Below are 15,579 nucleotides of genomic sequence, written 5' to 3'. Positions count from 1 at the left end.
GCCTTAAAACAATAAATATTTGCTGATGTGATAGATAAAAAGAAAAATCTTATTATTGCTATGTATTTTTGCTATAGTTTATTTGATCATTTTTCTTATGCCAGTTTCTTTGATTTCTTTCTTTTTTGTGTATTTGTCTTGATTTTATCATTTATATTGTGTTTCTAATCTACTTCACCTGTTACATTTACTTTATCTATTACCTGTTTCTTTCTTTTGTCTATATGTCTGTTTTGATTTTATCATTAATTTTTTGCTTCTCATGTACTTTTTCATGTATTCTGTATGAAACTGATATACTATTTTATATATTGTATTTCATATTTTTGTATATACTTTAACTATATATATATATATATATATATATATATATATATATATATGTTGATTCTGGTGATACAGAGACCCAGAAGTCAAGAAAAAAATTGGTTTTATTCATGGTAGCTTCAAATTCAGGCCTTAAAATCTCCTTTATACTTTCTAAAAAACATTATTTTAGCAACTTTTATATATTTACAGAATTAGAAAGGCCAGCATAAGAACAGGGACCTTTCTTCAATAAAGACTGCTTAAATCTGGCAGAAGGCTCCCTGTGGAGCCAGAGGGAGAAGGTTCCCTGTGCAGTCAGAGGTGAGCTGAAAGCCCCCATAAGCACCTGGCAGGAAGTCAGAGCCCAGAGGAGGAGCCAGAGATTTGGAAGCCAGAGTGCAATCCAGCTGCCCCACCTCCAGGGAAGTCTGTGGGACTTCAAGATGAACCTTTGTAACTAAACACAGAAGGAGGAGAGATTCTGTGACAGTGACCATTAACATACTCAAAGTACCACTGCCTCACTAGACTTCTGGCATAACAGTTTTTGACTTGTTTGGATTGCCAATTTCTGAAACTCCCGAAAGAACACACCAAAAAGATGCCAGCCGGTACCAGCGGCACAGTGTCCCAACGCATAAGGCAAATTAGAAGACAGACAGCAGGGAAACGAAAAACTACAAGCAAAGTAGCAATGCCTCAGAAAAAAAGACACACCACAAAAAAAATCCCACCCACCAGCTTGCAACTAAACGGTGACTTGGAAGAACTTCTGAGCCTTCCAGAAAAAGAATTTAAAATTGCCGTGACGAAAAAACTGATGGAAGTCATCAAGGAAAACAACACTCAGAAGAATGAAATTGAGTCCCTAAAGAGGGAAATGAAGGAAATGCAGGAGATCAAAGGATTAACAGAAGAGGTAAAGAATGCTGGGAAAAGCAGTGATAACAGAATAGAGGAAATGGAAGAACGAATAAGCACTCTCGAAGACACAGAAATAAAAAGAACCAAAACAGAAAAGGAAAGAGAAATACGAATGAAAAAGACTGAAGAAAGACTTTGGGAACTATCTGACTCCATGAGGAAAGGAAATATAAGAGTTATAGGAATCCCAGAAGGAGAGGAGAGAGACCTAGGAACAGAGAAAATATTCAAGGAAATAATTGAAGAGAACTTCCCAAACATGAAGAAGGAGCTGAAAATTGATACACAAGAAGCAAGAAGAACACCAAACTTCCATGATGAAAAGAAAAATACAGCAAGACACATAATAGTAAAGCTCCCAAGAATCCAAGACAAGGCAAAAATAATGAAGCTGACAAGAGAGAAGAAACAGATAACATACAAAGGAAAACCAATCAGACTGACATCAGATTTCTCCGAAAATACACTATGGACAAGGAGAGAATGGAGGGACATAGTCAACAGACTTCAAGACAACAGATGCCAACCAAGAATACTCTATCCTGCCAAGCTTTCCTTCCTCTATGAAGAAAGAAACAGAAAACAGATTGAAACCCACACTACTGGAAGACCCCTGGACTAATGAGGAGATCAAAGAAGAAATTAAAAAATTCTTTGAATTGAATGACAAGGAGGACACCAGTTTCCTAAATGTATGGGATGCAGCAAAAGCAGTAATAAGAGGAAAATATATAACAATAGAGGCTCACATCAAGAAACAAGAAATAACTCAAAGAAACAACCTAATCTCGAAGCTCAAAGAACTAGAAAAAGAACAAAAAAACCCCAAAACCAGTAGAAGAAAAGAAATAATTAAAACCAAAGCAGAAAAAAAAAAATGCAGAAATAAATGAAATCGAAACTAAAAAAATAATCCAAAAGATCAAGGAAACCAACAGCTGGTTCTTCAAAAAAATAAATAAAATAGACAAACCCTTAGCCAGGCTCACAAAGGAAAAAAGGGAGAAAGCACAAATAAACAAGATCACAAATGAAAGAGGAGAAATCACAACGGACACAGCAGAAATCAAAAGAATAATCAGAAACTACTATGAACAGTTATATGGAAACAAGTTCAACAATCTAGAGGAGATGGACAAATTCCTACAGCTCTACAATCATCCAAAACTAGATAAAGAAGAAGTAGAACACCTAAACAGACCAATTACAAGCAGTGAAATTGAAATGGTAATCAAAAACCTTCCCAAAAACAAAAGGCCAGGACCTGATGGATTTACAAATGAATTCTACCAAACTTTCAGAAACGAATTAGTGCCTGTCCTTCACAAACTCTTCCAAAAAATTGAGAAGGAAGGGATAATACCAAACACGTTCTATGAAGCAAACATTACACTAGTACCAAAACCGAACAAGGACAACACAAAAAAAGAAAACTACAGGCCAATCTCGCTAATGAACACCAATGCAAAAATCCTCAATAAAATTTTAGCTATCAGAATCCAACAATGTATCCATAAGATAATTCGCCACGACCAAGTAGGATTCATTCCAGGGACACAAGGATGGTTCAACATCCAAAAATCAATCAATGTTATCCAACACATCAACAAAAAGAAATATAAAAACCATATGATAATATCAATAGATGCTGAGAAAGCTTTCAACAAAGTGCAACACCCATTCATGATAAAAGCCCTTGAAATTCTTGGGATACAAGGAACATACCTCAACATCATAAAGGCCATCTATGACAAGCCAACAGCCAGTATCATTCTCAATGATGAAAAGCTGAAAGCATTTCCATTAAGATCTGGAACAAGACAAGGATGTCCACTCTCACCACTGCTTTTCAATATAATGCTGGAAGTCCTAGCCAGAGCAATAAGACAAGAAAAATACATACAAGGAATCCAAATAGGAAAAGAGGAAGTCAAACTATCATTATTTGCAGATGATATGATAGGATACATAGAGAACCCCAAAAACTTCACAGAAAAACTAATTCAACTAATCAATCAGTTCAGTAAAGTGGCAGGATACAAAATCAACATGTAAAAGTCAGTAGCCTTCCTATACACAAACAATAAATCTGAAGAAGAAGAAATTATAAAAAACTATCCCTTTTATTATCAAAACAAAAAAAATATCAAATACTTGGGAATAAATCTAACAAAAGAGGTAACGGACCTATACAAAGAAAACTATAAAACACTCTTAAAAGAAATAGAAGAAGACTCAAAGATACGGAAAGACATCCCCCGCTCATGGATGGAAGAATAAACGTTATTAAAATGGCCATCCTACCAAAAGTAATATACAGATTCAATGCTATTCCAATAAAAATTTCAATGTCATTCTTCAAAGAAATAGAACAGTTATTGATGAAATTCATATGGAATCACCAAAAACCCCAAGTAGCCAAAGCTCTCCTGAAAAAAAAAAGAAAGAAATGGAGGCATCACACTCCCAGACTTCAAACTGTACCACAAAGTCATAATCATCAAAACTGCATGGTACTGGAACAAGAACAGACACACAGACCAATGGAATCGAATAGAAAATCCAGAAATAAACCCACAGATTTATGGTCAACTAATCTTTGACAAAGGAGCAAAGAATATGCACTGGAGCAAAGAAAGTTTGTTCAATAAATGGTGCTGGGAAAACTGGGTTGCTACATGCAAAAGAATGAAGCTTGACTACTACCTAACACCATGCACAAAAAGCAACTCAAAGTGTATTAAAGAACTAGACATAAGACCTGAAACCATAAAATACATAGAAGGAAATATAGGTGAAACACTACATGACATGCGCCTCTAAGACATCTTTACAGACACATCATCCAAAGCAGTGATAGTGAAGGCAAAGATAAACAGCTGGGATTACATCAAATTAAAGAGCTTCTGCACAGCAAAAGAGACAATAACAAAAACAAAGAGAAACCCCACCGACTGGGAGAACATTTTTGCACACAACACTAATGATAAAGGACTGATCACAAAAATCTACAAAGAGCTGATGAGACTCAACAAAAACAAAGAAAATAATCCAGTCAAAAAATGGGCAGAAGAGCTAAAAAGAAACTTCTCTGAAGAAATGCACATGACCAACTGGCATATGAAAAAATGTTTAACATCACTTAAATCAGGGAAATGCAAATCAAAACTACCATGAGATACCATCTCACACCAGTGAGAATGGCACATATTAAAAAAAATAGCAACAACAAATGTTGGCGAGGTTGTGGAGAAAAAGGAACTCTCCTGCACTGTAGGTGGGAGTGCAAACTGGTCCAACCACTATGGAGAGCTGTGTGGAGATTTCTTGACCTACTAGACATAGAGCTTCCATATGATCCAGCAATTCCACTCCTAGGTATTTACCCAAAGGACACAGAAACATCCATTCCAAAGAGCACCTGCACCCCTATGTTTATAGCAGCACTATTTACAATAGCTAAGCTTTGGAAACAACCCAAATGCCCAAAAATAGATGACTGGATCAAGAAGATGTGGTACATATACACCATGGAATATTACTCAGCATTCAAAAAAGATAAACACATGCAATTTGCAGCAACATGGATGGCGCTGGAAGGGATCATGCTCAGCGAAATAAGACAGAAAGAAAAAGAAAAATACCGGATGGTCTCACTCACAGCAGGAATCTAGGAAACTTAAATAGGGGACCAGGAAAAAAGAATAACTATAAGAAAGAAAATGTCAAAACCAACAAACAACTATGAACCAGAGACACTCTATGGGGGGTGGGGGGCAGGGAAAGGAGGGATTGGGGTCAAAATAAGGGGGTTGTAATTGTATGGGGAATATAAAAATAAAATTTAAATAAAAAATAAAATTAACTTGTTATTTAAAAAAAAAAAAAAAAGGCCAGCATAATGAATCCCCTTTACCTGTGACCTTAACAGTTACCCACTGTGGTCAGTCTTATTTTATCAGTAACCCCCCCCCCCCCACAGCCCAAAAATACACACTGAACTGTTGTGAAGTGTATTTCTGATAAGCAAATTATTTCATCTATAAATATTTCATTATTCACATGGCTTCCTGATGCCTTCTCTTTTAGATTCAGAAAAAGCGGGGGGATCTTCGATTGATTGTAGCTTCAGCTACGCTGGATGCTGAGGTATGAGCTTTTTCTGCCTCCCCCCGCCCCCAGTCCTGGAATTGTTGGACATGCCCTTGAGAAGTTTCCTTTGGCAGAGCTTATCTTTGGCAGAATGGCCTACCTCCCCTGTGGGGCCATCTGATGTCCTAGATTCCATGGGATCAGAGGATACTCATCTCTAGCTTGTGGGTGGAAATTAGTCTGTAATTAATTGAGTTCATAATTACCTACTTGTCTTGTTTCTCCACATACGTGTTTCTCCTTGCACAGGTAGCAGCTTTTTTTTTTTTTTTTAACTTTTTTCAACTTGACACTGTACTTCTTGAATTTAAGACTATTAACATTTATATTTAGATTTTTTTGTGTGTATACAATCATTTCTGTTTTTAAGGTTAAACTTATATTTTTCTCTCTTAATGACTATATTCTTTCAATTCAACTCAACATGTAATTCAACTCAACAAATAATTTTGGCCATTTGAGATATATATATATATATATATATATTTGCTATATATATATACATACACACATATTACAAATGTATATAATATTTACTAATCATGATGCTGACTGCAGTTGATTCATTGCAGTTGATTTATACACTCTCTGACTTCCCGGGGAAGCACACTTGCTTGTATTTGGGTTCTAGAAAGAGCACTCTGGCTAGTGCGTAGAAGAGGGCAGAGTAGATGTGGAGATACCAGTCAGGAGGCCAGTGCTGTAATCCAGCTGAGGTATGAAAAGGGCCAGCTTCCCATCTCCCTGTGGTTTCAGGGATGCCAGACAACCCCGAGAGGGGGAAAACAGCCTGGTTTAGACATGTCTGCCTGTGTCACTAGGCTTGCGTCTTCAACTCTGTCACAGCTATAGAAGTCTGTTGACTTAGGCCTGCTCATTGCAAGTTTTGGGTGAAGGGTCCTCTGTTCTTGAATTCTTACCCCCTCTGCCCATGATGCCCACCAGAATGCTATTGAACCCGGAATGCTCTGCCCATGAACCCCCACCTGGCCTCACCTCCCATCATCTGGATGGCTAAGTTGTGCTGAACTTTGTCCTCTGCTTACTTATCTTTGTCACCCTCTTCCCCCTTAAAGTTTTTTTTTCCCAGTAGTTTTTATTATGTTTGAAAGTATAATATCCAAATCTTTTCTTAGAATTATTGTTAATGTTTATTGCCTATAATTGCCTCTCATTAACTCTTGGTGTGACACGGAGATTTAAATCTTTCAGTTATTAATTCAGAAGGAAACTTGCACTCCCATGTTTATTGCAGTGCTATTTACTATAGCTAAATTATGGCAACAAAGTAAGTGCCCCAGAACAGATGAGTAAATCAAGAAGATGTGGTATATATACATAGTGGGATACCATTTAGCGAACAAAAAAGATAAACTCTTGCCATTTGCAGCAACATGGATGGAGCTTGAAGGGATGATAATAAGTGAAGTAAGTCAGAAGCGCACATGGTCTGTGGTGGTGGGCTTTGGGTGCATTGGTGGCAGGGGCACTATCATGGTAGGTGCGCTATGGTGGCAATCCCTGATGGGGTATTCCAAGATTACCTCAATTAAAAATAAATTTAAAGAAATATTTTAAAAATGCCCAGAAAAAAAATCTTGCAGTTCTTACTATAGTAATTGATATAGATCAGCTTTACTGGAAGTAGTGTTTTTAAGCAGGAAGGTAAAATGTAGGAAGTTCATCTTGTCTATGTGTGCTGCGATGCAAGGATTGCCAGGTCACTGGCAGTGGGGCCTTTAGTGAGCTGAGCTATTTTTTCATCTTCGTCTCTTCCTTGCCTCCTCACCCAGTGCCTCCCCTCACCCAGTGAGTGGAAGGTGAGGTCTGTGTATATAGGGAGGATTCCTGGGGGGAGACAGGCCTGTGTGAGGGAGGGTATGGGGTGGGTGGGTATGGGTGGGAGTGGAGCATTTGGTTCCCATGTGAGGGTAAGAGAGTTGGGAAGAGGGAAATTGTGGGCTGAAGTGGGCAAGCTGGTGCATGTGGGATTGGACAGGGTGTGGCTTCCATAGCATTTGGACTAGAGGCTCAGGGGTGCTAGAACTTATTTCCAGCCTCCCAGCTGCTGGTTCTGTGAGCCATAGACCAATTCCAGGCCCCACTGCCTAGGGGACTAGATGCCACCTACTCTGGTTTCACTCAGAGCCCTGGGTGGCCCAGCCTGCCATCGAGGACACGGTGACTGTAGCTGGAGGCAAAGGCGAGGGAGTATGGCGGGGGTGGTCCAGTCATTGCCTTGATTGGTTTAGCTGCTTTGTTGATGTATCTAATTAAACATGAGGTATGGTTATGAAATATTTATTGCCCATTGTATCATATGCTATTGTTTTTCTTTTACTTGCTTCCATACACATGGTAGAAAATAGGATTACTGGCAACTCCCACAGCTTTTTGTCATAGGTCCAGCTAGGAGAGAAACCAAATTCTCTTTCCAGATTCCTAGAGAAGGAACTGGTGTCAGTTGGGGTCAGTTGCCTACTCGGGTCTGGTCTGCACAAGCTAAGGACTGTGGGCCAGGGGTAGGTGAGCTATGCAGGCACAGCTGCTGACAGCCCACTCCTGTGGGCCAGGTGGGAGCAGCCATTGGGGAGAGAAGCTGTGGTGAGGTGGGGAGATGTCCCAGCACACGTCCACATCCTCTTACCCCATTTCATAGACAATTCTCTTCCTTTACAAGATTTTAAATTTCTTGTGTGTGTCTGTGTCGGGGGGGATCCTGCTTCTTTCTGCCTGACTGAAGGTCTTCCTTTCCAGGGGCCTTCACCCCCTTCCCTCTTCCTGTTCCCCATTCTGCTTCGAGATGCAGGTGCTGTTGATAGGATATCGACTTTCTAGCCTGTGGTTTCTCTATATGTATTTTGTATTTCCAAATAAGGATAAAAGACAAAAACCTTTAGGATAAAGATCTTGTGACTTCTCAGTAAATGCTGAATGTCATTTCTGGGAAGAGTAACTCCCTGTCTTTACTCTTCAGCACCATGTACTCCTTCAGCAGCTAAGGTGTAGCCATCCACTCCAACCAAATCATCATGGTACTGTCTTCCTCCCTGATCTGCTTGGCTTTTGGTGACATTCAACTGTGATCCCCAAGCCCTTCTGAACATCTTCCTCTTCCTCCTCCCACAGACCCTGGAGCCTGGCAACCTCTTCTCCCTCCCTGTAGCTTTCCCTCAGGCTTCTTTGCTGACTGCTCTTCCTCCCCATGACCGCCCACCCCTCTGGTTTTGTGGACACTTGGTGCTGTGTCATCTTGACTGTGCTCCCGGCTCCAGCCTGAGCTGGCTAGTCACAGGCCACCGAAAGTCATAGACCTGAGACTCCTACAGATCTGGATGATAGTTCCTTCTCATCCTAATCAGTCAGGCTCAGAACTTCCATGACTTGAGGAAGTTTTTATCTCAGGTTGAAAACTAAGTAATTCCATCCTTCTCCCCAACATTCAAGTGTGTGCCCTTGTCACTGACGGCCAGGTCCTGCCAGCTAAACCTCTGGAATGCTCTATTTTCAAAAGCTCCTGCCTTGTTCATGCTCTCATTCTCTCTCCCCTGAGCTATCATAATAGCTTCTTTCATCAGCCTGCTTGCCTTCTGACTCCTGCCCCTCCTGTTTTCCAAAATGGCGACCAGAGTTAGGCACCCAGAAGAAGGTCTTATGATAGCATGCCCTTGTCTTGCCCATGGAATACAGTGCTCATGTAGCATGCCATTTGGCTGCTTCAGGAGTGATAACTGAAATCCCTCAAGTACTGCTAGGCCAGGCCTGTGGCCGTTGCCGTATCGCAGGGAGTAGACAGCAGTTTGTCCATTTTGTATCCAATGGGGATAACCCAGAGGCGAGACTGGCCCTCCCTTGATCTTGGGCTCTCACCTCTGTCAGGGGCCCCTTTCTGCCTTAGTATGCATCTGCTGTCATTCTGGGAAGGGCTGTCTCGTTTCCTTAGCTGAGGGTTATGCCACTTCCAGGAAGCCTTCCCCAAAACCCAGTAATTATGGACCTTTTCTTCTTTGAGGGTGTAATGTGCAGCTCTTTTCTGGTCACTTAGTCATTCTGCCTGCTTCATGACTGGCTCTTTGCACATGCCTCTGGATTACCCAGCCTGTTTCTCCTCATTTATTTGTGCCTTGCCTCTAGTGTGTGTGTGCTGTGCCCATCATAGGGCACGGAAAGGCTGAAGCCACTTGAAGGGTATTTGCCCCAGAGGAAAGTGACGCACAATGCCATGTGCTCCTCATGACACAGCAAGGGTCTTGTTGGCACGAGGCGCTTTAGTGCCTGTGCTTGCTCTTCTCCAACACAATTTTGAGGTTGAGGTATGGCACCCAAATGCTTTGTTCAGTTCAGTTGGTGCTTTCAGCAGTGAACCTCCACCCTGGCTTTGTGTTGGATGCATTCACGTGTGTTCCGGGCATCCCTGGACTCCCTGTTCCTCAGAGCAGGCATGATGTGCTTTGTAGAGATACGTGGGGAACAAAGAAGACAGGACTTGGATCTACATAGCCAGGCCTCCTAGGAGAATAGAAACTAATGCCCAGCGAGGACCTAGGGGAACTGGGATGTAATTGGGGAACAGGAAGGCCATACAGGTCAGATAATGGCAGCTGCATCAGGCGGCACACCTCTGCCTCCCCATCCACTGCACAGCCGCACCCTGGTCAGCGCTCACTGGCCGGTTTGGGTTCTTCTCAGCTCTTTTCGGTCTCTGCTTCTCTGTGTATCTTGGGTTACATTTCCCGAGAGAGGAGGATCTTTGGTAGATCTCCCTGCCCCATCATTGGCCTGAGCTCTCATGCCCGGCTTCCCTGTGCTCTGCATGTCTGGTGGTCAAGTGCATTGAAGAGAAGGGGGTACCTATTTGGGAAGAAGTGCCAAGAGTCCCTTCTCTCAGCAGGGGGCTGTGGGAGTGTAGGAGCAGTGTCTAATGATGTCCTACCCCAGCTAACTAACGCCTGTAGGGCAGATAAAGGTGGAGAAGACACTGACATGCTCTCGCACAGATTGAAGTCTCCTGGGGAGGGGATAGTAAATATGAATCTGGAGCTGTGGGGCCAGGCACATATCTGCTAGTCATAGATGTACACATTTCCTTTATGTATTGATAACCATCTGTGAGCAGATCTGCTCTTTCCACATTAGACCTATGCATCAGCCTAAATGTAGCTTGAATTGTAAAAACTAGAATATTTAACTGGAACCTAATTTTTGGTTAAATAAAGACAGCGGAGTAAGAATAAACTAAATGTTACCGTACGTACTTATTGACTCAAATATACTAATGGTTGTAGTTTGGAAGTCTAATCTTTTATTGTTTTTGTCAAACCTCTAGTAGGGTCTGTCATTAAAATGTGATTTCCCCAAAATGCAATTAGTAAGAATGTGATTTTTAATAATAACGTTGCAACCTATAATCTGTATATAACCAACCCCTCCTGCCCATCTTTGCTCTGCCAGTTTCATTTTATTTACTACCTTTCCATGAATTATTATGAGCCATTTTTTAAAAAGCAATGAAGAATTGATTTTTTTTTTTCTCCCTAGAAATTCCGGGATTTCTTTAATCAAAATGATACCAGCGACCCCGTCAGGGATACATGTGTGATCCTTACTGTGGAAGGGCGGACATTTCCAGTGGATATCTTTTATCTACAAAGGTTTGATGATACATTTTTAATGGTCACAATTAGAAACTAGGCCTGTCCTGTAGAATGAGAAGTGACTGCACCTGTTCACAGCCCGAGGACCCAGCTGGTGAGGAGCAACTTTACGTTTCCTGTCACTGGTAGGATGTTCTGGAACTCTGCTTGGTATCCCTGCTGAGTTCAGTTTATATTCTTGCCACTGAGGTGCAGGTTTCTATGGATATCTGGTCAGCCACACAGATGGAAAAAAACCACATGATAACAGGCTATGGGGAGGAGGGCTTGACAGGTTTCAGAAATCGGGTTTTACAAGACTGTCAGTTGGTGGGCGGTATTGGTGAGTTACTGAATCATTTGGTACTGAGCTCCTCTTCTTAGCAAGAAGGAAGACCTGGTTGGCCTATTTACGACCAACCCTTTTGGACAGGAAGGGTCACCCCCATCCTAGTCACTGGTCAAATAAAAGACCAATATCCTGGTCCAATGCCTGGTAAATTCAGAGGGTTGTGGGCCTGGCTTCTGAGTCGTTGTAGCTGGGGAGCACACCTAGCAGTCCAATCTTCCAGCTCACACATGCTGTGTGATCAGGAAGGAATTGGGCACAGCTTCAGCACCATGGCCCCCCAGTTTCACTGGCCAGGCGTCTCTGCATGCTAGTGATAGCACACCTGTTTGCATAAGTTTGTGCTTTTACTTCTTTACAAATAAACAAAAAATCATCATAGTTCATATGCAATTGTGAATAAGTTTTGAATGCTACATTTAAAAAAAGAAAAAAAAGAATATGTATCTTCTTTCTTCATATGATTTCCTGCCATGCAGACCCAAAGTAACTTCCACAAAGCATTGCTGCCAGGTTATTGAGTAGTCGATGCATAATTAACAAGCATATTCTGGTGATGATCTTATCTCATATATCTTTTCAGTCCTGTTCCAGATTATATTAAATCAACTGTAGAGACTGTGATGAAAATTCACCAGACAGAGGGAGATGGAGACATATTAGCATTTCTTACTGGCCAGGTAATTCCTGTGGACTTTTTTTCTGTGATGAACAGACTTGTTCAGGCAGTACCACAGGCCTGTTATATTAGTGAGCTATTTGTCTCATGTTTTATTATATTTTGTGGTTACTTAATTACATAAAGATTGGTTGGATATGTTCATCCACTGACGGAATTGTCAGGGAGTTCTGTCCACAGAGGGTTATATCTATTCTAAATTTAATAGCTGATTCCAAAGCAAAGTCTATACTTCACTCTGCGGGCCCTGTTATATACCAGAATGGAGCAGAGCAGAGCAGGTGTGTCCCGCTGCACAGGTGCTGCTGCTGTACCCCTCTTCCGGGGCATGTTCACAGCACATCCTGAAGGTGGTGAGTGGGCGCATTGCTGGAAAAAACCACCGAGCAAGCCTGAGTGCCTTCTCTAGGTGTAACGCTGCTCAGAACTCCCTCCAGCTGTCATCTTTTCCACTGGTGAACACTTTCCACAGCCTGGTAATCCTTTCTGGGGAAAGCTGATAGCGATTTCATGTGCCACGACTTGTCCCTCTGTATGAAATGCTTTGTTTGACATAGTCCATAAAACCTGAGTAAAACACTCAATATTTTTATTTATCGGGACCATTTCTATTCATGGCAGATAGTACAGGCTTCAGTAATTAATTTGACAGTTGACATTTCTCACCCTGTAGGCACTTTTATTTGGTGGCATTTGATAGAATGCCACCTGAGTAGAAAATCATGGATCTCACCAAAATTAAAATGTTGATTTCGACTTATTTTCTCTTGGTATGGTAACACGGCATGCTCGATTTCTTTCCTTCTGCTTTTTAGGAAGAGGTGGAAACTGTTGTGTCTATGCTGATTGAGCAGGCTCGAGCCTTAGGCCGAAGTGGGATGAAGAGACACCTCCGGGTTCTCCCCATGTATGCAGGACTGCCTTCCTTTGAGCAAATGAAAGTGTTTGAGAGGGTGTCCCGCAGTGTCAGAAAGGTGAGACCGACCCCATGACCAGCATATGTGCAGCCATCTATAAGCCTGTCGTACCCCTTTGCAATAATGCATTGGAAGGATTTTTTTTAATTGAAGTGAAACTTGCTGAACAGGTTGATTTAAGAATTTTAGGTCCATGCATCCATGCAGCACACAATAAGTAATGTGTTGCAAAGATTTCTAAGCCTGCCCTGTATAGGGGTCACTCTGACAGTAATTATCAGATCAGGTGGCTTCTCTTTGCATCTTTTCTGCCTGCTTAGAATTTCACCATGACCTTGGCTTAAAGGACTGGCTTGGTAGATTGTAATCCATCAGTAACAATAGATAAGTCATTACAAATGGCTTCTAAATTATTTGTTTTAAGCATCAATTTGCCTGTAGAGCCAAGGTTAAGGTAATTAATTCAAGGTGTGGCTTACAAATATTTAGTCTTGGAATTGGGGTGGAGAAGGGTGTGGAGGGAAGCCTGGTTTAAAGGAGCCAGCAGGCAGCTAGTCTGTGTCCTGCTCATCATCCCCCAGACCTTCCTCTGCTTTCTCTTTCCTTACCAGGAATGCACAGAACTGGCCAAAGTTGGCTACAGTAGTACTTCTTTCTCAGCAGGGGCAGAGAATATGGTAGTTAAGGGAAGCTCTCTTAATTGCTCCACTCCCAACGTCAGAGCTCTTGGAATAGGGTGTGCAGCCTTCCGGCTGTTGTATCGGAACGACTCAAGTCCTCCCTGTCAAAAGTGAACTGCAGCCGACCAGTCAGGAGGCCTTGGGATTTCTGTGTGTCCGGGGATGAGCTACTCAACCTCCAGGCCTGCTCAGTGGTAAAGCACAAATAATAATAAGCCTTTGATAGGTGGTCATATAGAAGGATATTCTGGCTTTCTGCTACATAAAAATGGTAGGAAGGTTTTTAGGAAATGAGAGCTGTAAAAGTGACTGAAGAAAGTTCTAATTGCCCCAAAGCAACCAAGGATGTTTCATCAAGATACAAGTGCTTCGGGATCCTGTTTTGGAATATGAGACAGACTTAAAATCTTATTTTAAAGGAACAAAGAAAAGGATTTAAAATATAAAGCTGTTTCCCAGGTTCAAAAAAGCAAACTGCTTAAGGAGTTTTATTTGTGTGTAGACATGTTTTCGTGAAGGATGTGGGACCTGTCCTCCACAGCCCGTGTCTCTGTATGTGACAAAACGTCATGCTATGATATAGTTAGCCTCCAAGAGTGAAATGAAAAGATGAAAGTTCTAATTGCCACCTGTACATGACCCCTGCTGCTTCAAACTCTTTAGGGCAGCCCAGGGTGCATGGAGTAGAAGGACCCCTCATGGTGGCCCCAAGACTGCTCACCTTCTGGTCCCTGCCTCCCTCCCAGCTTCATTTTGTACTTACTCTGGACTCTGGCCACACCAGCTTTTCCTCCTTCTTTGAACTGTTTTTTCTGCCTGGCTCTCTATAGGGTTAGCTGCTTCTTGTTACTCAGATCTCAGTTCAAAATCATCTTTTAGAGAGGCCTTCCCTGGCCATCCAATCTAAAGTAGCATGCCTCGTTATTGTCATGTTAACCATACACAGTACAGCCCTTGACTACTACGTACTATTATGTTATTACCTGTTCCATTTTCTTTATAGTGTCTGTCACTCTCTGAAATGGTCCACTTGTTTGTGTTCACTATTCCCCACATTCACAGGAGAATTGTAGACTCCAGGAGAGCAGGTTCTTGATTTTCTTATTCATCATATACCCCCTGCACCTTGAATAGTGCCTGGCAAGCAGCAGACACTCAAAAAATAGTCAAGAATGTGAATGAATAAATGAGTAAACATATCCAAAATGGTGATTTATTTTTGTGTGCAAAAGATAAAAGCTAACATTTGTTGAATACTAGCTTTGGACCAAGCACCAGGCTCTCCTTGCTCTATGTTTATTTCATATATAATCCCCTCACCAGCCCTGAGAGGGGGATTATGCAGATGAGGCACCATGCTTAGGTGGTAAATTGCTATGTCTAAGTCACAAGGGTAGGGAAAATTCAAGCCCAGGGCACAATTCACACTCTTTTCCACTGTACTGAACTGCCTCTCAGCGGTGCTATAATGTCGATTCTAGAGATTCTATAAGCCTTTTAGGATTTTGGATAGTTTATTAAAGATGAAAAGATCAAATAACTTTTTTCTAACTATTATTCTGATGGGGATCTTAGGTGATTGTGGCCACCAATGTGGCAGAAACTTCCATAACAATCAGCGGGATTGTGTTTGTGATCGACTGTGGCTTCATGAAACTCCGAGCCTACAATCCCAGGACGGCCATCGAGTGCCTGGTGGTGGTTCCAGTGTCCCAGGCATCAGCCAACCAGCGAGCAGGGCGTGGTGGCCGCAACCGCTCTGGAAAATGTTATCGCCTTTATACAGGTTATTATGATTTTCCTTAAGGGTCTTTTACTCTCTCATAGTCATCCTGGCTTTCAGAGAATGGCCTTCAGAAAACAGGCAGATTTTTTTCTCAGCGTATCTTGTCCTGCTCTCCACCTGTACTCACCCCGCACTGCGGCCCAGCTGGAC

At 41.8% G+C, this 15,579-nt stretch overlaps 1 protein-coding gene across 2 annotated transcripts in view; it reads left to right on the top strand.

Annotated features, from left to right (window-relative positions):
• Positions 1–15,579, top strand: part of DHX35 (DEAH-box helicase 35) — a gene marked incomplete at both ends in the record, with an annotated part of 65,279 nt that overhangs the window by 23,382 nt on the left and 26,318 nt on the right. For both annotated transcript variants that reach the window (XM_084247651.1, XM_084247650.1), the window contains 5 exons: positions 5,323–5,382; positions 10,924–11,036; positions 11,951–12,047; positions 12,862–13,020; positions 15,219–15,429. In XM_084247651.1, coding sequence (XP_084103777.1) covers positions 5,323–5,382; positions 10,924–11,036; positions 11,951–12,047; positions 12,862–13,020; positions 15,219–15,429 — 640 coding nt within the window. The remainder of the gene's footprint in view (positions 1–5,322; positions 5,383–10,923; positions 11,037–11,950; positions 12,048–12,861; positions 13,021–15,218; positions 15,430–15,579) is intronic.

This window comes from Talpa europaea, assembly GCF_964194135.1.
Source record: "Talpa europaea genome assembly, chromosome: 11".
NCBI classification, from domain to species: domain Eukaryota; kingdom Metazoa; phylum Chordata; class Mammalia; order Eulipotyphla; family Talpidae; genus Talpa; species Talpa europaea.
The sequence above is the reverse complement of the archived record's forward strand: the minus strand, read 5'-3'. Positions and strand labels throughout refer to the sequence as shown.